This window comes from Pteronotus mesoamericanus, unplaced genomic scaffold (genome assembly GCF_021234165.1).
Source record: "Pteronotus mesoamericanus isolate MK-2021 breed Mesoamerican mustached bat unplaced genomic scaffold, CSHL_Meso_final scaffold_85, whole genome shotgun sequence".
NCBI lineage: Eukaryota > Metazoa > Chordata > Mammalia > Chiroptera > Mormoopidae > Pteronotus > Pteronotus mesoamericanus.
Window position 1 is genome coordinate 59,898,417 of NW_026555329.1, and position 23,186 is coordinate 59,921,602.

The following is a 23,186-nucleotide window of genomic DNA, read 5'->3' on the forward strand; positions in this document are numbered from 1 at the left end:
AGGGCCCCAGGGCCAGGGGATGGTGAAGGGCGATGAAGGACTCACGTCCTGGGGCAAGAGCAGGTAGCTCTGGCCCCCGAAGTCTACACGTGGAATCGGCGCTTCCCTGTTCCCAGGACCCTGTCTCCGGCACCTCCACCCCAAAAGAGACTCCAGTGGGCCTTGAGTTGGACGACCCGCAGGGACCGCTCACCCACTCGCCCGCGGTCGCCCCCACCGGCGCTCTGTCACCCCACTGCCTCTCGGGCCTCCAAGGAGCCGCTCAGGTCATTGGCTCTAGACACTGGCAGCCATCAATCCTTCCCCGCCTTGAAATGAGGGTTCTGGTTGCCAAGGAAATTGTCGCCTCGCCCCTGAGGTACCCCCAGCCCATCTCGGTCTGTCCTCCTGTGGGTCTCAGCCTGGTGCCGCATTTCCTTGAGCGCAGCAAGAAATCCAAAGGTGAGGGGGGAACCCCACGTTTAAACGCGTTCGTGGTACTTCTCTTGCACACTCTGGGCGCTCCGCCCTGTGCGCGGGAAGGAAATCCTTGGGCTCTCCAGGGCTTGCGCTCACTGTGCGGATCCACTGTGGATTTCTGCTGTGGCGGTGCCTGCGGGAGCGCGAGGCGGAGGGAGAGGCAGAGACCCACCCACCGGGCTAGCCGGCGGCAGGGGCCGCGGGCGGCCGAGGCGGGAACCCCTAACCGGCTCCCCCCAGTCTTTCTCCCCGGCTGTGGCCCCAGTGCAGCGCGATGGCCGTGCTGGGCTGTGAGCTTGTTTGGCAGCTTCTACTGAACAGCTAATAGTATAACAACCGGTCTTTGATAAATCTGAACTAATTACCCCTCTTAATTAAAGTCTTTAGCAGTTGTTTCACTGTTTTGGCAAGAAAACAGGAGAGACTTGCAGTTAGAAAACAAGAGAGCCCAAGCTCACAGCAGAACTGCTGATTAACACTTGAAGCATTTCAAGGACCTGGCACCCGCCACAATTTGGTTTTCATCCATGTTTCCTCCTTGAATGGAAGTATATTCTTCTATAAACACATACACACACCTCCAAACATGGAGGCTCTCTTTGCCAACTGTGTACAAATCAGTGTGTCCCTTCAGGATGCAAACAATAGATAACCGTCCACACGGTTTGGTTTCAGCGCCCGTGGAGACGGACGTTACACACATCTCCCAGGGAGGTGTCCGTGTCTCCCAGGCACTACAGGCATGTCAGATGGCCCAGGACAAAGCTATGGATCTGTTACAAAACTCCACATTTTCCGTCTCTGAGCTCTAGAAAATTTCATTACTTTACCAAAGTCATAACTGTTGGGAGAAACTCATTTGCTCTTGGTGAAGTTTGCTGATCAAACATTAGGTGGTACCAATACAGAGTTGAACTTTTAAAAAGGAGGATGAGAAGGTCAAGTCAGGGATCTCTGGCTGAATAATATAAACAGAGCCTTGAAGCTGTTGATTAAATAAGCACATTCCATGTATTTATTTCCAACAGTCAATGAATCCATTTTCCCCGTGCAAGAATCAAAACCAAAATTCAAATTCATCCATAATGAATCACACTTATTTGATGTGTATGTGTGTGCTCAGTGTGGAATGTGCCTTTATAGGTATACTCATCTATGCGTGTATATATAACATACACACAGCGTTTTGTTACTTCAGGGAAAGAGGAAATGATTATAAACAATCGGCAGGCATCTTGAGACCACAGAATCAACACAATGGAAATATATACAATAATAAAATGAAAATGGTGCAGCATTCCTGGGTAAGATAATACAGGTTTCAATAAATACAGCAAAAAAAAAATTGTTTAAAACAAAACAAAACACCATCTCTCCACCCAAGATGAAAAGTCTTTCCAAATTAAAAATAAAAAAGTCAGAAAAACAAAACCCACAATTTTCATAATTGTTAGTGCCTATATATTAGAATGTAATACACAAAAACATTTAGCAGGTGCATGCAAGAGGCAAAAGGCTGGGGAATGCAGAGGCTTCTGGTCGGCACCAGCCTGTGGGGCCAACCTGCGGGACCCAACATGTCCTGGGTTCTGCAGACCAGCTTGGATCGGGAGGTCCAGCTCTGCTCTGCCGAACCCTCAGTAGTGGGGAGCCCGAGGGGTCTAGGAAGGGACTTTGGCCTTGATCACGGGTGGCTCGGATGAAGCCCGGGCTGCAGGGGTCCAGGGGGCAGCTGGGACGGCAGAGGCGGCAGCGTCGCGGAGGGCGTAGGCTGCTGCAGAGGCGGCTGCTGGTCCGCGCCCTGCTCCCAAGCAGCCGGGCGGGCTACTCCTACACTGCTGTCGTGCAGCTTGCGGACGTGCTTCTTGAGGTCAAAGTTCCTGCAAAATCCCTTGCCGCATGTAGGGCAGGTGAAGGGCTTTTTGTCGTTGTGTGTGTGCATGTGGAAGGTGAGGTTGTAAACCTGGTGGAAAGCCTTGTTGCAGATATTGCACTTGAACTGCTTCTCCCCGCTGTGGGTCAGCTTGTGGTTTTTGTAATTCCCTGAAAAAGATGAATGACAGGAATGTGGATCTGAAAAGAGAGCTCGAAAAGGAAGGAGTGGAAGGTAGAAGAAAAAGGAGGCAAAAGGAAAAGCCGCCACCGCTCCGACAGGCAGCCGGTGCAGGGTTGCGCTCCCTGTTGCACGTCTCTCCCCCAGTTTACTTATAAACATCGACAATGAGGCCCTTCCATCCACACTTTAATATATATTCACTAACCCAATTGTCTAAAACGAGAGCAAGTGGTTAAGAAAAAATATCCCATCGGTATATGCACCCTGCCTTTCTCTAAAACTCATCAGGCTTGTGGGTCGGAGGCTGGATGGCAACACATGCGCCAGTAAACTAGCTGCACTTTAAAAATCGTTTCCTAAAGTAAGCCGGGACGGTGAGGGTTTTGCGGTCAAACTACAGCGAAAGGCATCTCCCTGGTTCAATACCTTTTTGATGAAATCCTTTGCCACAGAATTCACATATAAACGGTTTGTAGCCTGCATGTATTCGGGTATGCGTGTTTAAAGTGGAACTTCTATTAAAAGCTTTGCCACACTGGTTACATTTATGAGGTTTTTCCTAAGCGGAAGGGAGGAAAAGCAAAGAGGTTAAGATATTTTTGTTATTAAGTGGAGTCCTGCAAACTCAGACATACAGTAATGCTCTCTCTCCTGCTTTCAAGCAGAACAAAGGCAAACAATACATGGCATTTCCCCGTGTCCAGCTAACACATTTTAAACAAACCTTACGCTAAAGAGTAAGGGTTTATCCGCCATTTTCTACAAACCGTTCCGAGGTAACCAGGTGAAACCGGCTCAGAAGAACACACCTGGGTGTGAATGATCTTGTGCCTGCACAGCGTGCTGGCTTGCCGGAAACCCTTTCCACACACTTTGCAAACGAAGGGTCTGGCTCCTGTGTGCACCGGCATGTGACGGGTTAAGTTATAGTGCGCGTTAAAGACCTTAAAGTTAAACACAAATACAACAGGTTAGCTCAACGCGTACTTGGAAATCAAATCAAATAATGACAAAATAAAATTTAAAAGAAAGGAGGGAAGGGAAGGAAAGGGGAAAGGGAGGAAAGGAGACCTCCTTTCTTTACAATACTTGCCTTTCCACACACTTCGCAAGTGAAAACTTTGGGTTTGGTATTAGGAGAGCCTCGGCTGAAGTCAGAGGTTTTGAAAGCGATTTTTTCCGACAGAAGCTGGGCGCTTTCTTTCATGTACTGCTGCAGCTGAGTCGGGGACAAGTCTTTGAAAGCTACTCCCGAGGGATACTTCTCCACCGCCGGCACAACCAGTTTATTCCTTTCCCCTAAATACGTTTTTGGCTGCGGGTGCAAAGGGGAACTGAGGAAGTAGGAGGCCACCGGGTGGATGTTAACGCCGGCCGCCGGGTGGCACGGGCCGTCACCTCGGTTCAGGTAGCACAGGGCCCCCATGGCGTGGAAGGAAGAATGGTTGACCACACGCGGCCTTACCAGCTTGTACTGCTGCAGTGGCAGCGCGTCGCGGGCCAGGTCGCCCTTAAGACTCAGTGCGCAGTTAAGCAGGTCACTGCAGCTGAACGCGGGCGCTGCGGGTGCCGCTGCGGAGGCCGCCGGAGCCTCCAGACTCGACTTCCGTGGCTCCGAGCCCGTCATTCCAGTTTTGGGGCCCGTGTCGTACGCCACAGGCACGAAGGGGATCATGCAGGGGATCGACGAGTTAAGATGCAGAGAGTGTTTGGCGTCCCCCTTGGGCGCAGCTCCCTGAAGGAAGTGGGGGACTGGCAGGGCCCTGGGCTCGGGGGTGCGCGCCATGATTCGTTCGATGGAAAAAGCCAAGGGTTTGGAGGTGCTCATCACGTTGCCCCGGGCCGGAGCAGTCGCTAACATTTTGGCAGTCGCGTTGTGGCAGCTACTGTCCATGTCTGAGTCGCCAGCGTCCGTCAGCCGGGGCCAGGCTGCGCTGTCGTTGCCTCGTTCCCTGCTTGTCACAGACCTGCGGAGAGGGGGACGGGCACCATCACCACCAGCAGCCTCCTCCTCCTCCTCCCCAGCATCACCAGCCGAACCTGCGTGCCCAGCCCAATGGACTCCTGCCAGCCCATCTCAGAGTTCTTGGCGCACCAATGACTCGGGGACAATCACTACTTATTTCTATCAATAGAAAGTGTTGTGTCAATAACGCAGCCAAGATCTCGCCAATCGTTAACTTCCAAGAGGAGAAGGTAAACTAGATAATTGCTCAATTCGCTTCCAACAGTCAACAGGAAAACTTTTTTTTTTTTTCTCTGCAGTCACTGACTACTTTTCATTGGTGAGTGAGGTTCTCCCGCCCACAGGGGGCGGGGGCGCTGTGCGCCTGGCCGCGCGCCCTCCCCTCAGCGCACAACTTTGCAGGGCGCACACTTCACCCCCCTCCACCCCCACTCTCCCCCACCTCCCCCTCTCCCCACCCCTTAGCTTTTTCCTCTGGCTTTTTAATTCTCAATCTGTTTAACCAGGCTTTAAACGCCAAGCAAATCTTAGATCAATTTTCTCGTTTAGCTCTAAGTGACATCATCTAAAATCATTGTGCAAGGGCTAAATAAGGAAACGGAGTCTAATTTAGGGGCAAACGCCAGGCTATATTTATCAAACTCCAGGCTTCAGAAAGCGGCGGCCAGGAAGCCTCCGGCAGCGGAATCCCAGCTCTCCCCACATTGTTCCGCCAGGCTGAAGCGGTCCCGGGTCGGAGCCGCGCCGTCTCCTTCGCAGCTCTCTTTCTTCCTCTAGGGCCCGGGGCTGCGTCCCTTCCGGCTTCCCGCAGTCCCTGTGCCAGAATGGAGCCCGGACCATTTGGAAGACGCCAGCAGGTAACTGGCCTCTCTAAACGCCCCTGAGAATTAAAGGCCTTGGGAGGCTTGTTATGTGTTTGTGGTTTTGTAAACGTGATGCCGGGACACGCTCCATCCACAAAGTTGAGGAGGAGCGGCAAGGACTAAGCGGTGTCACACCGAAAGAAACCCAGGTTAGGGCCGGAACCCAACCCCGCAACACAGAAACACAGGCGCGCTGTTATGCGTTTCCATCGAGGACCCGGAAAGAGTATTTCCTTAAGTGCCTGCGCTCACTAGAGCTCGCTAGAGCATATTAGATTCTGAATGTGGAGCGGAAAAGGGAAACAACTTATTGATTTCCTCCCCCAACCTCGCAATTGCTAGTGTCCGCAAGATTTCTCAAAGCGCAGGCGGCAGCGCTGCTGCGTGTGCACCGCCCAGCGGCGGCTCCGCCACCTGCCGGCTCGCGAGTTCTGGCCGCAGCCGCGCTTCCGCCTCCCAGAGCTTTGCGGAGCCCTTGCTCCTTCAACGCAGCGCTTCCAGGCGGCATCCGAGCGTGGCGACCCCGCCGAAACGTACAGGGAGGAGCGTCGGAGTGGTAGAATGCGTGGAGTGTTTCTGGAAGACTCCAGTGACGGCGACTCCCGCTGCGCGGGTTCTCGCCGCCTAGGCGGGCGCGGCCCGGAGCGCGCAGGGTGCAACGGCGCGCGCCCTCCTTGTCCCTCCCCTTTGCCCGCCGGCGAGTGTGCGGAGTTTAGCCCTGAGGTCAGGTGTGCCAGGGCTGGGCGTGCACTGGCGGCAGCAAAGGGAGAATTTGGAGGCCGCGAGCCCCCGCCCGCAGACAGAGTAGGGCTGGATCGCAATTCCAGCAAGGGCCTCGAGTCCCGCACGCCCGTGAGTGGCGGTCCGCAGCAACCCAGGGTGCTGTCTGGTGAGTTAACCCCCACGTGGGTGCGTGTAGAACGGGTGGTGTCGAGTACCAGACACCGGGCCAAGCGGGTGTGGGCGCCTGTGGAAAGGCTCTGCACTGGGAGCCCACTAGAACCGCTGCGATTGTTGACCCCCTGAGCAATTCCACCAAAGAAGAAGAAGAAGTCTGGAGGAATCGACATCAAAATATTCCCTCTTCCCTACCTCATTGCCCAGCACTTGCCAGGGGACACTCACTCTGGCTTTCGTGAGGCGAGCCGAGAGGGGTGGGCACGAAGAGAGCCTGGGCTGGAACTGCGCCTGACGCTCAGGACCGGAGCTGAGCAGCTAGGTGGGTGGTGGGAAACCTAATTGCCGAGGAAAAGAGTAGGGGGAGGCTTGAGTCCTATTGCAGGGTGAAAGCAGCCAGAGGGCCAGGTGGGAGATGCAACCGGCCTTACGACTAGGCCTAGAAGTGCCTCCTGTCGGGTCTCGGGATGGCTTCGGGCTGTACGGACAGGAGCTGCGGTAGAGACGTGCAGAAGGAGAGCGCAGAGCGCAAGGACCGAGTCCGGAAAGAGGCGCCCCACCTCCACTGCAACGTCGGAGCGGTTCCCGGCTTGGCCACAGGCACCCAGGGCGCGCCCAGGCTGGAAACGTTCTTTCCGTTTGCTGTTGAGTCCGAAGAACCTGTCTCCTTTTCTCCCCAGCTCAGACAAAGAGCGCCGGACCGCTTAGCCACGGGAAGGGGGCGGGTCGTCCCACGACAGATGGGTCGCGGTTAAGATTTTAATTGCAGCCTTTTGGGAAGAATCAGGTTTCCTTTCCTACCTGCCGATTCCCAACAACGTAGAGTTCCCCTCCTATTGCACCTCTGAGACAGAGGCCCAGGTTTAAAGGAAAAAGCAAGGAAGCACGAAACACTGTGGCTCTGGAAAGCTTTGGCGCACCCGGCAGATTTGTACACCTCGCCGCTTCCGTAGAGTTACCTGCCTAGTTGACTGAATGCTGCCAGTTTATTTTATGTTTGTCGCTTGTCCTTCCCTCTCCCTTTTTTCCTCCTCCCCGACTCCCTTCTAAAGGGCAAAGAGCCTTGATCTGATCTCAGTAAATTTCTCCTTTTCTAAAAAAAGGAAAGTTATTGCCTAAGGGTTATAGCGTTTTGTATAGTTAATATTTCAGTAGTTTGTTTTTCACTCGTCTTTATTTGCCTTTTTGACAAGTGCTTGAAGGTATAGTGTCATTTGAGTAATAAATATCACAAAGTAGCAATTATGCCCTCCCTTTCAACTGTAGACCTGAGCCTCCTAATCCTAAAGACTGAAGAGGTGCTTTATAAATCCAGGTCTTGATATTCTAAGATTTGTGAATGAGTATTTTCCAGTCAACGCCTAACCTACAGCAGGTATTAATTTTAAAAAAAAAATCTCTATTGAATAAAGATTGCCTTAAACAAAATGCAAAATGTAATTTAGGAAAGGCCTCCATCTTATTGTCAGTCTCTCCAGTATTTGTTTTCTCTCCCAAACACACTTGAAAAATTACAACAACAAAACCCACCATAAAAGCAGAGCATATGTGGAAAACGTAGAAGCTTCTAAAACTGTTCAACACTTAAAAATTGTTTATTGAGAATGCAAGGGAGCCTTGTTTGTTTTTGTAATGGCGAAAAAGAAACTCCGTTATAGTTTCTTTGGTTTTTCTTAAAGAATCCTCTAATTCCCCCTTGTTTGGCCAGAGCTGATGATTAAGGGTCCCACCCTTTCCAACCAGGGAAAGGCACTATTTGTTTGCCCTCTGTACCCACTTAAGTCCATGTGGAAGGCAAGTTTTAAGTGTGTGCTTTTTGTGCTGCATGTGATGTTTCGAGGGAAGCAGAGAAGTCTTTGATATGAAGAGACCAGATAACAAACTCCAAGTTAAGACCTTCTGAGAAAATAAGAAAAAAGCTCCACTCCTCTAAACTGATTTAAAGTCCTCTTTTCCCTAGAGCATCTAATTTTGATTTCAGTGCTTCCTAAACTTTGTTCTTGATATTACTCAAGAACTTGAATAATTTCCACAGGCTTTTAATTTGCATACAGTAAATGTGATTTCTGATCAAGATTACTGCAATCTGATTTAATAGGCAATATAATAGAGCCATCAATTACCAAATAATCCATAATCTTTAATCTCTTCTTCTTAATAAGTCATGAAGTACTGTGGAATTTTTAAAAATAAAAAGTGAATTGTGAAATATTATAATTTATCCAATTTTCTGCCAAGTGCATTAGCTCATCCTTGATCATGTTTTTAGGATTTTCAGGACTTTCCAACATCCACGACTACTGCCTCTTCATCACAAGCAACAATCTGTTTTCTCTGTGCTTCCAATTAGCTACTTGGAGCTACAGGAGGGAGAAAAGACTATTATTCTGAGGAACCCCCCTCTCCAGGCATTCAGGGTCATCCACATTCTTCCTGTTTAATAACTAGCACCAGAAGCAATGTACCTTCTTCCTTCCAGAGGCGGGAAAAACATTCCTAAATTCTCCTTTAGTTTTTCTCAGTTGTTATCTCTGACTGTTGTTCTGTTATTTCTTGTGGTGTGTGAAGGAGGCAGAGTTGATGGAATAGGATACAAAGAGGAAGGGTCTGCAAGATTCAGGGAAAGAGCCTTGAGTATTATCAGTAAAGGAATACACAGTGAGAACTAACTTTCCAGCCCCCCAGCACTTGGGCCAGAGCTCAGATTTAAGATGACTAATGTGCTATTGTGCTTTTAGTTATAAAGAAGTCTGGCTAATTTTGTATAGCATGTGAAAGGCAGTATTACAGGTCAGGAGTAAAGGAGGGGACCCAGTTAATTTATAATCCTTCCTTTTGGGGAAGGACATGTGGGTTACTGTTATCTTTTATATTAAAGCTTCCCTTTAAACCTTGTGAAATTATTCTTCTCCAATCAACATTTACGTGTTAAATCAGTTTGTAAATGTAAATGAAGAGCCCCAAGGGTGAGTACTGTTAATGAGTGGCAGGCCCTACCAACCGCGATCTCCCACCCGGGGTTTGTTTCTGCCTCTCCGCTAACGCTGGGCCTTTTCTCGCCCTTCCCGCAGGCCTGTTTGGCGTGTTCACTCCAGACTGCCAGGCTCCGAAACAGGACTTGATGGAGAAGTTTATAAACAAGCAACCCAATTTCTCCAAGTTATTCGAGGAGCTGCCTAGAAGTCAAGCAACCAAAACCAACAAAGTTTTTCTTGCAGTTGCCGGTGTTATTGAAACCTAGGGAGTGAACGATTTGAAGGCAATCCCCTCCCCTCCCCCACCACCGCTGTGCTCTCTGGGCCTACGCGGATAGCCGGTTAGTGCAATCGGCTGATTAGCATTTTGCAGCAGCCCCTGGATAAATTTAAAAACTCACTTGGTGGTCAAAATAAAAACTATATTCAACACAGAGCGCGACTTTGTCCTTGAATCTATCCACGAGGTTTAGAGCATTTTTAATGTTATTTTCAAACTTTCTCCCTTATTTCTTATGACATAGAAGTCCATAATACAGATTCAACTAACAGAGAGAGAAGGATGAGCTTAAAAAGAATGGAGAAGCAATAGAGGTACATTAAAATCTTTATAAGCAGAAATGTCTGGGAGCCGTCCATAAATTCAGTTACCTCCGGAAAGGGCGGCTGGTCGCTCCGCCCGGGAGGGCCGCCCTCGGCTGCCGGGCCCGCACACCACCGCGGCGTGGGTGGGCCTGGCTCGGGCCGCCCGGAGGAACCGCGTTCCCGCTGGGAGAGCCGGAGCTGAGGCGCCCGCCGCACTCACCAGGCCGTGGCCCGACCAGGGCCATTTAATGGAAGCCCGAAGTGAATCAGAAAAGCGGACAACTCTCCCGGCCGAGCTCTCCACTTGTTGACTCTTGCTCACGAGTCCGAAACAATTCAAATGACGTCGGCAAGGCCGAGGGCGACGGGACTCAGGGAGGCTGCCCGCAGAAACCCGGGGTGGTGAACACAGCCGCTTGGAGGGGCTGGGAGCCGGGGCCTGGGGCGCACTCCCGCGGTCCCGGCCGCGCTCGTCCGTCCCGGCTCTCGCGCCCTGCGAAGCCTCCGGTGCCGGGTCCGCCTGCGCCGAGAGGTCGCCGACCCCGTCGGTCTGACCTCCGGCCTCCGGGCGGTGGGGGCCCCGGTCTGGATCGAGTTCCTGCCTCTCACCCCGCCCAGTGCCGCACTCCCGCGAATTCGGCGGCAGCCCCGCTTTGGGCCCCCGGACCCGCGCGCAGGATGGAGGAGGGGGCGCTCCGAAGAGTTTCTGGAGGAGGTGGGGGATCGGGTTTAAAGACCAACTAACAGATGGCCGAGAACTCCTGTTTTGAGAAGTTTTTGAACAAAACATTCGCTAATAGACTTGCTTTGACGACTCAGTATAACTGAAGGGTCATTTAATCTGGTTGGCAGGTGAAAGAAAACAGGCCTGACGCTGTGTCACGCCCCAGAAGAAACTAGAGCATCTTTTTATTAATTTTGCCTGTCATTTTGAGTGTCCCGGAAAACACTTCCTTAAGCCAATTTTAAACGGGGGCTGGGGAGGGGCGCCTCTGAGTACCCGCTCCGAAACCCCGTGAAGTCCGTTGTCAGGTACCGTGTTTTTGTGCGCTCCTCCCCGCCCCCGCCAATCCTCCCAGGCCCCTGGAGTTTCCCGATGGTCCCGGGGAAAGCGAGAGCATTTTTTAACTAGAGTTTTCTGTTTAAGACAGTTTCCTTCCACCTTCCCCTCTGGGCCCACCCTCCAATTTGTCCTTTCATTCCAGCTCCCGATCTCGCTGTCCAGCCCTTCTCTCCCTCGCAAAGAGGAGATGGGACAGCTGACGACTGCGCACAGACACGCGCGGCCTCCGCCCGCAGGTTCCAAGGTCCTGAAGGGGAGAGGACGCTCAGCGACTGGCCGGCCCCCCCTTTTTGGTGGGGTGGGCGCTCCCCTGCGGCTCCGCCCTCCCTCTCCCCTTCAGGCCTTCTCAGACCAGATCCTACAGGCGCTGTGCAGGTTTCAAGAGTTGAGCCTTAACATCACGCTGAGAAAATACCAAGAAGCAGCTTGATCCCGCACTAAGGAATCTTCGTTAACTTTTACAATGTTAAGTCATTGCTGCCTTACGTTTGGACTCATTTGGAAGTCATTTTTCATTTTTCTTCCCACCGCCTCTTCTTAATTAAAAATTCAGTTAATTCTTTGAATTCCGCGACCGTGGGGCCCACTCTTAGAGTCTTCCTTTAGTCTCGAGGAGGAAGAGGGTCCTGGAAACATCGAAGCGTGAAGTGTCCCGCGTCGGTGTGACGCTGGCAACCGGGAAGCGCATCCTGAGGCCCGCGGTGACCTCCAGGGGCAAGCCGGCTGCTGTCACCCACGCGGCTCACGGCCGGAGAGCGGCCCTGCACCCCTCCTGGCCCGCAGGGTCGAGGCTGGGGAGGGGAGCTGGTTCTGGGTAAAAGGCGGTGGAAGAAACAGGGCTGTGACTCATTCAAAAACTGAACGGGGTCTGTTCTGCTCCATGTGGGTTGGGGAACCCTCCTCTTCCTAACCCTGTGATTCACAGCTTCTCAGAAATTTACATAATACAAGGGCGTAGATGTAAACCTAAAGGACAAAAATAATAATTCAACAGAACATATTCCATTTTCGCACCATGAGCCTGGATATGTTCCCAGTGCTGGCACGTTCGCTGATTTCCAGAGCTTTTTACTCACAACTGAAAATAACTGAACTTTCACACCACTATTGAAAAGAGGGACAGAGAGGGAGAAGAAAGGAAGAGACAGAGGAAATGGCTTTAATCATGTCGATTTCGATTTCTTACTAAAGGCAAAGGAGTTTTAAAAATTAAAAGGAGCTGCGCTCAAAAGGTGGTGAAAGTGATAATAAGTGGGGCCTGTCACTTTCCACAGGATCTGTCCCCGTGTACTGGGCTGACATCAGCGTTTTATTTGAAAAGCAAAGCCATTACCCTTTGATATTCATAGGACATTCCAACTTGTTATTTCCCCCAAATAAGTAAGGCCACACCCACTGAAAGACACCTCTATCAACTGGGCTCTAACTGACCGGCTCAAATGTATAAGATGGAGAAGTGAAACGTGGCAGCTACGAAACAGACGTGACTCCTGTCGCTGCCTTTATGATTAGATTTCACCCCCTGAACTCAGATGCCACTAGTGAATTCAAATTCTGGAAAATTCTGGAGCCCTACCTGCAGTGTTTTCCTAAGGATTCACTGTAGAACACAGGGCAAGAGGAAATACAGGGACAAAGTTCGTGGGTTCCCAGGGTCTCCTTATTTTCGCCACGAGGTCCCACAGCTGCGCAGGCGCCCGGCGGCCCTGCGCTGTGCCCCTGCCGAGTCCGGCCCCAGCCCTGGGTGAGCAGCGGAGCCCTCCCCTCTGGTTTAGGTGCAGGGTAGTGGTCGCTGACTATCGGAAACCAAGGGCTGTTCTCCTCCTGCCTCTGCCTTCTGCATCTTACTATTACTCAGGCTTCCCTTTTCTCTGCAATACCCATGTGCAAAATTGGCTATGTTCTCTAACATTCGATTCAATCCACTAGTAGTTTGCAATTATTGTTATGCATTACTTTTTAGGGTTCCTAAGTAAATCTGTAGGGCAGGGGCTTGAGAAAAGTTCCATTTTTTAAAAGTATGTAGTGAAGTTAGCCCCCACTTGACACCCAACTGCGGCCCATAAAGGGTAAAATATAATCCCCATCCCTCCCCCCTGTCCCTAACCAACCTTTTAATAAAAGGCAAAAGATTTATACGATCTGAAGAGAAACTAGAGTATTCCTGGCCATTCCTTTAAAGCTGGCTTCTTCAACTATCTGTTCAAATTAAGAACAAACTTATCTACTAAGAAAGTTCTTCCTAAGTATGCCTACCATCAATTTGTCCCAGACATTTTGATGGCTGGAATAAATGAAACCAATTTGCCATGACGCCTCCTGCCAGGGTGCCTCAGCCTGGGGAAGGCCACACAACCGGGGGCTCCTTGTTAGCCCCCAAGGATGGTGGCCGTTCCCCTCTGCCTTGAATAGTTTGTCTTTAAAATGCCACTAAATCAAAGCCCATCTCATATTTGGGAGGCTCTGAGATTGAAAAAAGATTTAAAAATAAAATTACATAGGAAAAGCTATCTATCACCTTTTTAAAAAGTTAAGCTACAAACTTTTCCAAAATATTTTTCAGACAACTGTACTTAAAAACAACCCTTCTCAGTGATTTGACTTCTGGTAATCTACAAGGAAATGTTAAAATACACACACAGAAGCACATTTGCTACGTTATGCTTTTGCTCCCTCCAGGACTTTCCTTGACCTTGGGGGTCCGCTTTCCCACGTTCAGTCCTCAGTTCCCCAGAAGACAATGTCCTCTGTAGATTCACGAATTAACCTTTCATAGAAGCCTTTCTAAAAGCTCAGTTTGATTAAAGCAGATTACATCTCTTTAGGCAGTTATGCATTTTAAAAATTAAGCAATTTTCTGATACACTATTCTAGTAATATATACAAAAAACTGGGCATTTTGAAAGAATGACAATGAATGAACTTCTTCAATACAACTTTGTAGTGTGTTTAAAAATTTTATTACCCCAGCTTTGGGTGGAGGGGGGATGGTTAGGACCTAGCAAAAGCCCTCCCTTGCCACAATCCGCTACTGCTCTGGACTTTTTAATGTTTCCCCTTCCACTTTTTAAAATCCAGTTCTGTTGGGTTCTGATGTTTTACTACATAATCCTTTTTTCATGAACATTTTCAACCTCCATACCTCCAAAATTTCTTCCCAAAACAACAATTAGTTTGGCTTCCTTGGCATTTTAAGGCAATGCCCTAAACAACAAACCTCAGCATTTTAAGTTTTTCTTTTCTGCCAACCACGCCCCAGAGAGGTATTACCTGCTGGATGTCAGGGAACAGGTAGTGTTAAAAGGTAGACCAGAACTGATTTAGAGCAGGAGGGGGGGAAGAAATCGAACACACCGCTTTCAATTGTTGCAAAGGTACATCCTGAGTGTAGGGGCTCCGGAAGGAAGGCTGTGCCAGGGCCAGGGAAGGAGGAACTAACCTGCCTGCCGGTTCTTGAGTTTGAAGTCAACTCTTCACATCCTCTCTGATCGGAGAACCACCGATTCTAGGGATGGGCAATGTGGAAGGAGAATGCGGACAAGTCTGGAGTATGCTTATCTGACGATTTTTTTTTTTTCATCCACAAATAAGCACACCATTACATCCACCGGAGATTAAAGGCCTTGTGGTATCCCGCAGCAGGGGGCAGGGGTGCAACTGTGTTTCCTGGATCTGGAACTTAGAAGCTGCAGGGAGGCTACCTTAAAGGAATTATGGAAATGGTATCACACCCCTTGGCAAGTGACCAGTTTCTGCCTCCCCAAGGCCACCACGTGCCTGGGCCTAGCACCGCCTGGGAGCACGTCTCCCTCGCCGCAGACATACTGGGTTGCGACCCAGGGGCGCGCCCTCGGGCCTGCGCCGGACCTCCACGTTGCTGACGAGGTCCGGCTCAACCCTCTGGGGCAGAACTCGGCGCTGGCTGTCTCCCTCACAGCTCTGGCTCGGTCGTCCCAGCGGAGGCCCCCTTGGAGCGCGCTGGGGCGTCTTGCGGCCTCCGCGGAAGCTCTCTCGGTTCTGCTTTGCATTTTCCAAGGGCTAAGTGTATGTGCATCTCTGGTCTGAGACGAGGACGCCATTCTAGGCCTTTTTAAATTTTGGAAAACATTAAGGAACAATGATTTGCCCCCTGAAATTCTCTTAAATTTAACCTACCGGGCCCAGTCCCTGGGCCTGGGATTCCTCCCAGGTGGCCTGGAACTTCCCAGATCGTACCCATCCGCGTTCACAGCCCCTGACCAACATGCTCCTGCCTTAGGCCCCAAGACACGTCTCCAGCGGCCTCCCCACCCAACTTCAGCTCCCGGGGCCGCTCGATGCGGTGGCAGCCGTTCTGGAAACAGGAGTCGGCTTGCCCCTCCCCCTCCCCTCCTCTCCTCCCACTGCGCTGGCCGGGCCGCGTATAAAACCGGAGAACCGGACACTTCCAGCCAGTCCACGGCCACGCCAGGGGCGGGGCTGAGGGTCCGCGGGGCTGGCTGCGCCCTAGGAGGAAGAATGGCCGGTGAGACCAGCGGAGCAAGTGCCCGGGGCAGGCCTCCCGTGATTTCTTCTGAATCCAACCCTACATTAAGAAACAATTAATAATGGCCACAGTGCATTACATGCCTCTAATCCTGCAATCACCTTCCTTATTGAGACAGGGCAAATAACTTGCCCAAAGTCACAGAGCTCACACGCAAGGAAGAGGTAGCTGGTAGGATTCAGACCCAAGCTTTTCTAGTTCCGAGGGCCCTGCTCGTTATGGAGGTTTCTGGGTGGTGCTTTAAACCAAATTTCGAATTCTTCTCTCACTTCCTCTTCTCTCGGTAGTATATACTTATAGTCCCGTGCCTATTTCTCCCTTAAAACAATGACATGCTGCACACGGATAAACTCGTGACTTCTGGAACCAAGGCTCAGAGCTGTACCTGTTCTGCTGCCTTAAGTGTCTGTTTTCAACATCCCAGAAAGAGCGGCTTAAGGCAGCTCTGAACCCCAAGTCGCAGCCAGCGCGGGGAGAAAGCCTGACCCTGAGCTCCCTGCGGGGGCTCCCACCCACCCGTGGGCTTCGGGGACGTCGCTGCTGCAGGGTCCCAGACCCTCTGGCCTCTGCGCGGGCGCCCAGCCCCACCGGACACAATTCGGCCGCAAAGTTCCGGGGCCAACTGAACTTCGGGGGCCTTCCCCTGGGTTTCCTGCCGGCCAGCGAGCAGGACTGGAAGGAGAAAGCTGACTATCTCGCCTCCTTCTGCCTGCTCCGGCCCCGGCAGGGGGTGGGAGGACGTCTCAGTGTAAAGCCAGGATGGACGCGGTCCTCCCGAGCCCCGACAAGCCCGGCCCCCGAATTCCGCACAGCTGCGCGGCGGGCTGACGCTGGGGCTGCGGCTGCTGCGAAGGGAGCGGCGCCCGGCGTGCGGGGCCAACGAGGGTGCTCTGCGGCCGAGCAGATGCCCGCGCGCCAGCGACGCGTCAACACTCAGGAACATCGATCTATCACCTCCCTTTAGGGAAAATTCCACTTTCTGTTTTGGAAGTAAGAAATAAAGGCTGCCAGGATCTTGCTCTACTCCCTCCTCGGGTCCATCTACCTAACTGGTGGCGGCTGGGGCGCAGGGACGCCGCTCGCCCGCCTGCGCCCAGAGCCCCGGCCTGGGGTCCCCGTGGGTTTTCGAAAGTTGCGCGCCCCTCTCGGGAAGCGGAGCGCCGCACCAGCACCGGGGTTCCCGGCTGAGCGCCGCTAGCCGTGCGACCTCTTCTCCATTCAAGTACACCTTCCAGGGCTCAAGGACCCTCTCACCCCAGGTTGCCGCAGGGAAGGGAGGCGGCGCCAGGACCGGCTACGACCCTAGGGGGCGGGGTGGGAGCCCAGAGACACTTTGCACGGGCATTTATTGCAAAAGTAGCAGGAAATCCTTTCTTCGGAGCGAAGGACAATGAACAAGAACTAAAGCGAATTCAAGTGGAAAAATCTGTGAATGCAAGAACGACCCACAGCTGGAGCTGAGAGGTTTACATTAAGCTCTGTGTGGTTCTTTTCCTTTGCGGGAAAGAGCATTATCATGAGTTTTCTCCAACAAGTGTTTGGAGAAATTCTCCTTCTAGACGTGTTATTTTAACAAACCCATTGCGGCTGGACATTAAACTGTATAAGCTATTTTCTCCAGCAACACTCACCAAACTGTGCGAGGGGTGAATTTTTTTTTTTTTTTTTTTTGCCTTTCGCCAAGGTCATTAGGAGGGTAGAGCTATTTCTTTTGGGTTAAAAGGGATTTTCATTAAAAAATTAAAAAAATCTTTCATTGCAAGACTTGCTAGGTTTCCAATTAAATTCCTTTTTAAAAATAATACTTTTTAAAAGAATAACACCACTTGGCTTCCTCTAAAAGACAGATGCTTGGGCACTCACCTTAATAGTTACACATTCTAGTGAACAATTAAGTCATTTCAAGCAAATTGCTGTTACGTTAAAAAGCATTTCTGTGCAAAAACCCAAAAGCAACTTTTCCATCTTTTTCAGTTACTTTAGAAATTTCTCTTTACACGCCTTTCTTTGGCTTAAAGGAAAGTCATTAGTCTCATACAACGGTGAGCATCTCCACTACCTGCCTTCGCTGTTAACCTTCATGTGGGGGCCAGTGGCGGACGCGAAGCGAACGGAGCTTTTAGAAATCTGTACAGAGGGAGGGGTCGCAGGACGCCCAAATCTGCAGAGAAGGTGTAAGAGGCTGACAAGCAAAGAGGGCCATTAGGCAGGTTAAATAGGTCAAGCCAGCAGCAAGACCCTCCTGCAGGCCCCAAGTGCTTTCCACTGAAATACAGGCTTTCCCCTTTATTTCTTCAGCTAGATACGCACATACACATGGTTAAGAGGGGGTCACCCGTCATTCATACTTTTGGACAAAATGGGTCAGTCACACTGAGATGAGCTGTATCAAGGAAATAGACATTTTATTTGAGGGAAAAACAAGGGTGGGTAATTTCTAAGCATAGAGCAATTTGAACTGTGCAGCAAGCAGCAAGGTGGGGAAGTTTAGGAGAACAGTTTAGGAGACTGGACCCCTGAGGGCTTGAAGAAAGGACGGTAGGGGGCTGAGGGTGGGGAGAGGCGGGGAGGGCATTCCGAGACAAACTTCCTTTCAAAAACAGAGTCCTAGAGGAAGTCTCTAACCCAGGAGAAGGGAAGAAATCTCCTTTCATTTTGATTTTGTACCACACGGTTTCTTATCCCTAAAACCCAGAAATTGAACCAAAACAATATTATAAAATAACTGTGGATTAAACAGATTTTTGTGGGCTAGCTTAAGTACCTAGTAACTGTTTATAACATCAATGGGGGAATGAATTTAAAGACCCAAGAAGCTGTTTTCACTTCCAAAGTTTCAGGACTTAAGTTTACATAAATTCAGGGATAATGCCACTTATTTTGCATTAACTTCATATAAACATTACTTATGAATGAATGCAGCAACATGCCAACATATTTTAGGGAAAAATAAGAAAAAAACTTCATAGAGAAATTACAAAGCATAATAATATTACTTATATTTCAATATTGTTGCAAGAAAATAATTTGGGGTAAGAAATAACTGTTAATGTGTCAATTGCTAGTTAACATTACTAGCATTCCTATTATTACTGATTATTAGTTATCATTAATTCCTAATGTTAATGAATAACACACAATAAATGAGTATGTAGTCAACATTACCTTTGCTATGGAAATATGCTGTCACAGTACCTAAGTCTTAGCGAATGTGTGTGCCTACTAGGTGCAAAGCAGTGCTAATATCTTACTCATTTGCTTGTGAATGAGACCAAAAAAAAAAAAAAAAAAAGCAAGAAACAAACCAGAGCCAAACTGTTGGGATGTTTGTAATACTGCCAGCATTTTTTTTTTTTTGCAGCATTTAATCTATATAAGTCTAATACATACAGAAGTGGTTATGGATTTTTATTGCCTGCAAACCCTTACAATTAGGAGAACAAAGTACTGGTATGTTGATGGCAGCGCACTCACTAACCCACACGTGGGGATTCCTTTTACACTTGAAGGAAGGAATGTTTAGAATGGAACAAGACACAAGTGCATTGGATAATCTAGTCTATATTTGGCTTTGGCAGTCCCGTAAGCCCAGGAATATACCTGCAGATAATTCCAAGTACTAAGAATTAAAGTTTTCAAACACATCACAATGACAAAGTAACTACAAAACAAACTTTGTACACATCATTTTAACAAGGGTACAATACAACTGGTAGAGTGATCAGAAGTGACTTCTCACAATGTTGCATTATGAGAAATACATACCCCACACACAAGACACTGCTTTGATGTGATTACAGAAAAAGTCAACTCTTAAAAAAAAAACAGTTCATGTCCCAATCACAGAGCCAAAGCTTGTTTTAGGTCAAGCTGCACAAAAAAGGCTGATCTTCTTAAAAACAAACAAAACAAACAAAAACAAACAAACAAAAAAACTTGGCATATTCCCCTTTATTTCTGCTTCCAGGCTTACTTTTTAAAATGTGGAATGAAATACAAGCATTTTTATTTGGACAAACAATGTAACTACAAGGACAAGGTAGGAAATAAACAACGTCAAGGTCTTCCTCCTGTAGAGCAGCAGGCCATCAGGCCTCTTCTTCTTCATCACTGTCTTTCATTGTAATGCCCTGAAGTCCTCCTTCTGAGACAGAGGCTGTGGCCTCCTCTACTGTTAACCGTCTGTGCACAGTATCATAGGTCTTACTGTTCAGTGTGCCTTCTAACACACCCTGCAACCGGAAGTCCCTGTAGGTTTTCTGGAGGAGGAAGAGAGAAATTGCTTAGATAACTTACGGATTATATGTATGCGGGTATATATGGATGTCAGTTGGCATTTCCAAAATGATCTAGGACAAGCCACTAATGGCTTCAGATTGTCAATCATCTTGTTGCTATATTTCTGGGGAGGAAATGAAATGAGAGACATTGGGCAGTGCTATTCAAACTAGAATCACTCCAACTAGATCAAAATGTAACTGTCAGATGATAAATGAACTTTTCTTCAAAACATTAGTAATTATTCAGGACATACTATTTGGATAATGTGTAACAAAGATAAAAATGATATATACTCATGTATATTTTTGATGTGAAAAAAATTCTTAGTTTTCCAAATGAGGAGCCTTTCCTTTAATATTTAAAAATACCTAACATTTTATAACATGAATTAGCTTTTTTGGGGAGGTGTATACAGAGAGATTAATACTATTATCAATAAAACAATTTTGTACTTTCAGCACTTGTGAATTATAAAATTTGTTTATATGTAGCACTGGGTAAAATTTTGTGTACACCTAAATGTCTGTATGAATGTTGCCCTTTCCTTTTGAAATTCCCTTGGAATGTGAATTGTCAAATTCTGGCATAACGCTTTCATAGATGGGCTAATAAATCATGTATGTACATTTCCTGTGAAACAGTAAATTATAATCTGGTGGCTTCTATGTTAAAAATAGAAGAAATAGCCCTGACTCATGTGGCTCAGTGGACTGAGCACTGGCCTGCTAACTGAAAGTTCACCAGTTCGGTTCCAGGTCAGGGCAACAGTTCGGCTCCCGGTCAGGGCGCGTGCCTGGGTTGCAGGCCAGGTCCCCAGCTGGGCATGCGACGGTCAACCAATCGATGTATCTCTCACACACAGATGTTTCTTTCTCTCTTTCTCCCTCCCTTACCCTTTCTCTAAAAGTAAATACATAACATCTTTAAAAAAAAATAGAAAAATACCATTTTATTGTTAGAACAGTGATTAAAGAACAAGTGAAGATTTCCACCCTGTAGAGGTGTTTCTGAGGCAATTTTGGAAGCTAAATATCTTTAAATATACTTTCTCTGTCCTATGTTAGCTTCAGAATATTAAACAGTCAGATTTCAGTGAACTGGGCCCAAAGTATCTGTACATATCAATGTGCACTGATTACTAGTAACCATATTTACTTTTATTTTTTGCACTTAATGGATAAAAACAGTCAAATAAGAAGGAATGTTGTACTTGATGGTCCAATATTACAACTCCAATATCTGGAAATTAATGTTAAATGATGCTTGATTTCACTCAACACAGTAGAAGGAAAATATCATAATATTCCAATGGCAGAACTCAAAGAGCTTTTTCACACGAGGTAGGAAGTGCTGATGGATGACACCTTAATTCCCTTGATACACACCTGGCCTGCAGACCGGCTTCTGGGAAGGAGAACTGTCACAAGGCAGCGGGCCCATTGGTATTTTCCTATTTTATCTTCCTGTCCTCTCTCATCTGACTTACGCCCCATGGTATCACTCCAAGTTTCAGAAGTGATATGTCAAAAATAAATATGGAGGATGAATACTATTTCATTTGGATAATCAGTGGTTATAAATAGAATTCATTTTTGAAAGTCCACCAATGTTCAAAAATAAATTGAACTGTAAGGGACACTGTATGGTATCTGAAGTAAGTATCTCAGCAGCAAGTAAAATTTAGGTGTAGAGTGGTTTTCTTCTTAAATAATCAAAATTACAATCTATAGGAATATACCTGCAGATATTCTAGATATCTATGATATCTTAGATGTCTATGATATCATAGATATCTAAGAAAAGAATCTATGAAAATAGATTCTATTTTGTTTTAAAACACATGCAACCCACCACCTTCATATTCTCTAAGATAGTAGCCTTATTATTACTATGGTAATATTATATCAAAATTTATGGTAGTTTTTATTACCATAAAACCCATGAAATAACTCTGAAAGGCAAGTTTTATCTAGAGAATCTGCTAAAAGATATACATGGTACTATAACCATAGAGATATCTGTTCAAGCCAATAAATAATAGATTAAAAATATATCAAGTGCACAAAATATTCATCTACAGATGACCTATCTGATATAAAGCATTATTGCTCCACTAATAGTTATACACCTAGTTTGTGAGTCCTATTTTTTTATTTTATTGGAATGACTTTCCTTCGACTTAGCTTAATTATCAATATGTTGACAGGACAGATTTGTATTATGGACATGAAGTCCAGAAGGATTTCTAATTTATATTTAATTAAGACTCCAGTTTCTTATTTTATTAGCAAGCAATACGCAGCTAGGAGCAGGCCCCCTTGCAATCTCACTTTCTGTCTTTTTAGAGTTCATAAAATGTTAGGCGCTTGGACATCCTCCGTGGCTGCCAGTGAAGGCCTGCTTGGCTCTGAGTTAAGGTAAGTGTCTGACACAGGGTGCTGCTTACTGTCTTCTTTTCTCCTAGTAAAAGACTCAGGTGATTTATGTTAACTGCTTTTCAATGCCATATAGCCACTAGGGAGAATACAAATCCATCATTTTGATTATTTGAGGGTTCTATTTTTTCCCTTTCTCAGTAAATCATTCTGATGTTAAAACTTCACACATAGTTTCTTATCATAAATATTTTAAAAATATTTTTAAAGAATTTATTGATTTTAGAGAGAGGAAAGGGTGGGGGGGGAGAGAGAGAGAGAGAGAGATCAAGTTATTGTTCCATTCTTGTATGTGCCCTGACTGGGGATCAAACTATCAACCTTGGCATATCAGGATGATGCTGGAACCAGCTGAGGTACCTGGCCAGGGCTATCCTGTGAAAATCTTACTAGAATTTAAGTATCTTTATGGGACAAAGTTGGCTATCACGAAAATCTAGATGGTGTCTTGTTCTCCACGGGCATAGAAGAATGACAATGCTTGTGAGTAGTAAGGACAAAACGGTCAGGGGAAAGCAGCTTGGCTCCTTGGCAGGATGCACCGCTCTGGTGCGACAGGGAGGCCATGTCTAAGTGATTCGGATGGAAGAAAGCCTAGTCAGAGGCCTTCACAATCCTATACATGTGCTATTTAACAGCTCTTTAAATTCATTGGAAAATGATTCTCGTAAACATAACCATATAGGTTTGAAGAATGATGACTCTATGTATGAAACTGGTTAAAGTCTGTTTGTATTCAAAGTAGAAAAAATTAGAAAACTAAACTATTAACTCATCCTGATTTTATATTGCAAAAATAATTATTTTAAATTATTAAATAAAGCCCTATGACTTGATTAAATAATGTCAGTCCAAGAAAGCACTGGCTGAGCCTAATTGTAAAAAATAAAACATGGAAAGTCAAACATATTCATGAAATAATAATAATTTCATACTTATTGGTCTTGACTATTGGTAGCCACAATGAAGACTATATTAAAATTAAGATAAATTGACTGACTTAGAGTACAAGGGAAGCACCACCATAAAAATCATGAAATTAAAAATTGTGATTTTCTGCTAAAATATTCACTGATGGTTG

The 23,186-nt window shown here is 47.5% G+C and overlaps 2 protein-coding genes across 10 annotated transcripts in view; both read right to left on the reverse strand.

Annotated features, from left to right (window-relative positions):
• Positions 1-2,143: 2,143 nt before the first annotated feature.
• FEZF1 (FEZ family zinc finger 1) lies at positions 2,144-4,478 on the reverse strand. Its single transcript, XM_054564208.1, has 4 exons — positions 3,609-4,478; positions 3,325-3,459; positions 2,942-3,074; positions 2,144-2,502 (listed from the first exon to the last, which is right to left on the reverse strand). The coding sequence occupies exons 1-4, from the start codon at positions 4,407-4,409 to the stop codon at positions 2,144-2,146; spliced, it is 1,428 nt and encodes a 475-aa protein (XP_054420183.1). The 5' UTR covers positions 4,410-4,478.
• A 13,310-nt stretch (positions 4,479-17,788) lies between these two features.
• The window catches only part of CADPS2 (calcium dependent secretion activator 2), a 561,256-nt gene continuing 555,858 nt past the window's right edge, over positions 17,789-23,186 (reverse strand). For all 9 annotated transcript variants that reach the window (XM_054564129.1, XM_054564128.1, XM_054564130.1 and 6 more), the window contains one exon: positions 17,789-19,648. In XM_054564129.1, the coding sequence (XP_054420104.1) occupies positions 19,478-19,648 (171 nt within the window). In that variant the 3' untranslated portion in view covers positions 17,789-19,477. The remainder of the gene's footprint in view (positions 19,649-23,186) is intronic.

Bases quoted from the DNA above. Each gene is read 5' to 3' on its own strand.
- FEZF1 (XM_054564208.1), bottom strand. From the start codon at position 4,409: ATGGACAGTAGCTGCCACAACGCGACTGCCAAAATGTTAGCGACTGCT. The intron at 3,075-3,324 runs GTGTGTTCTTCT...CCTTCCGCTTAG, and splicing joins ACAAGATCATTCACACCCAG to GAAAAACCTCATAAATGTAA. The intron at 2,503-2,941 runs GTATTGAACCAG...CATCTTTTTCAG, and splicing joins CAAAGGATTTCATCAAAAAG to GGAATTACAAAAACCACAAG.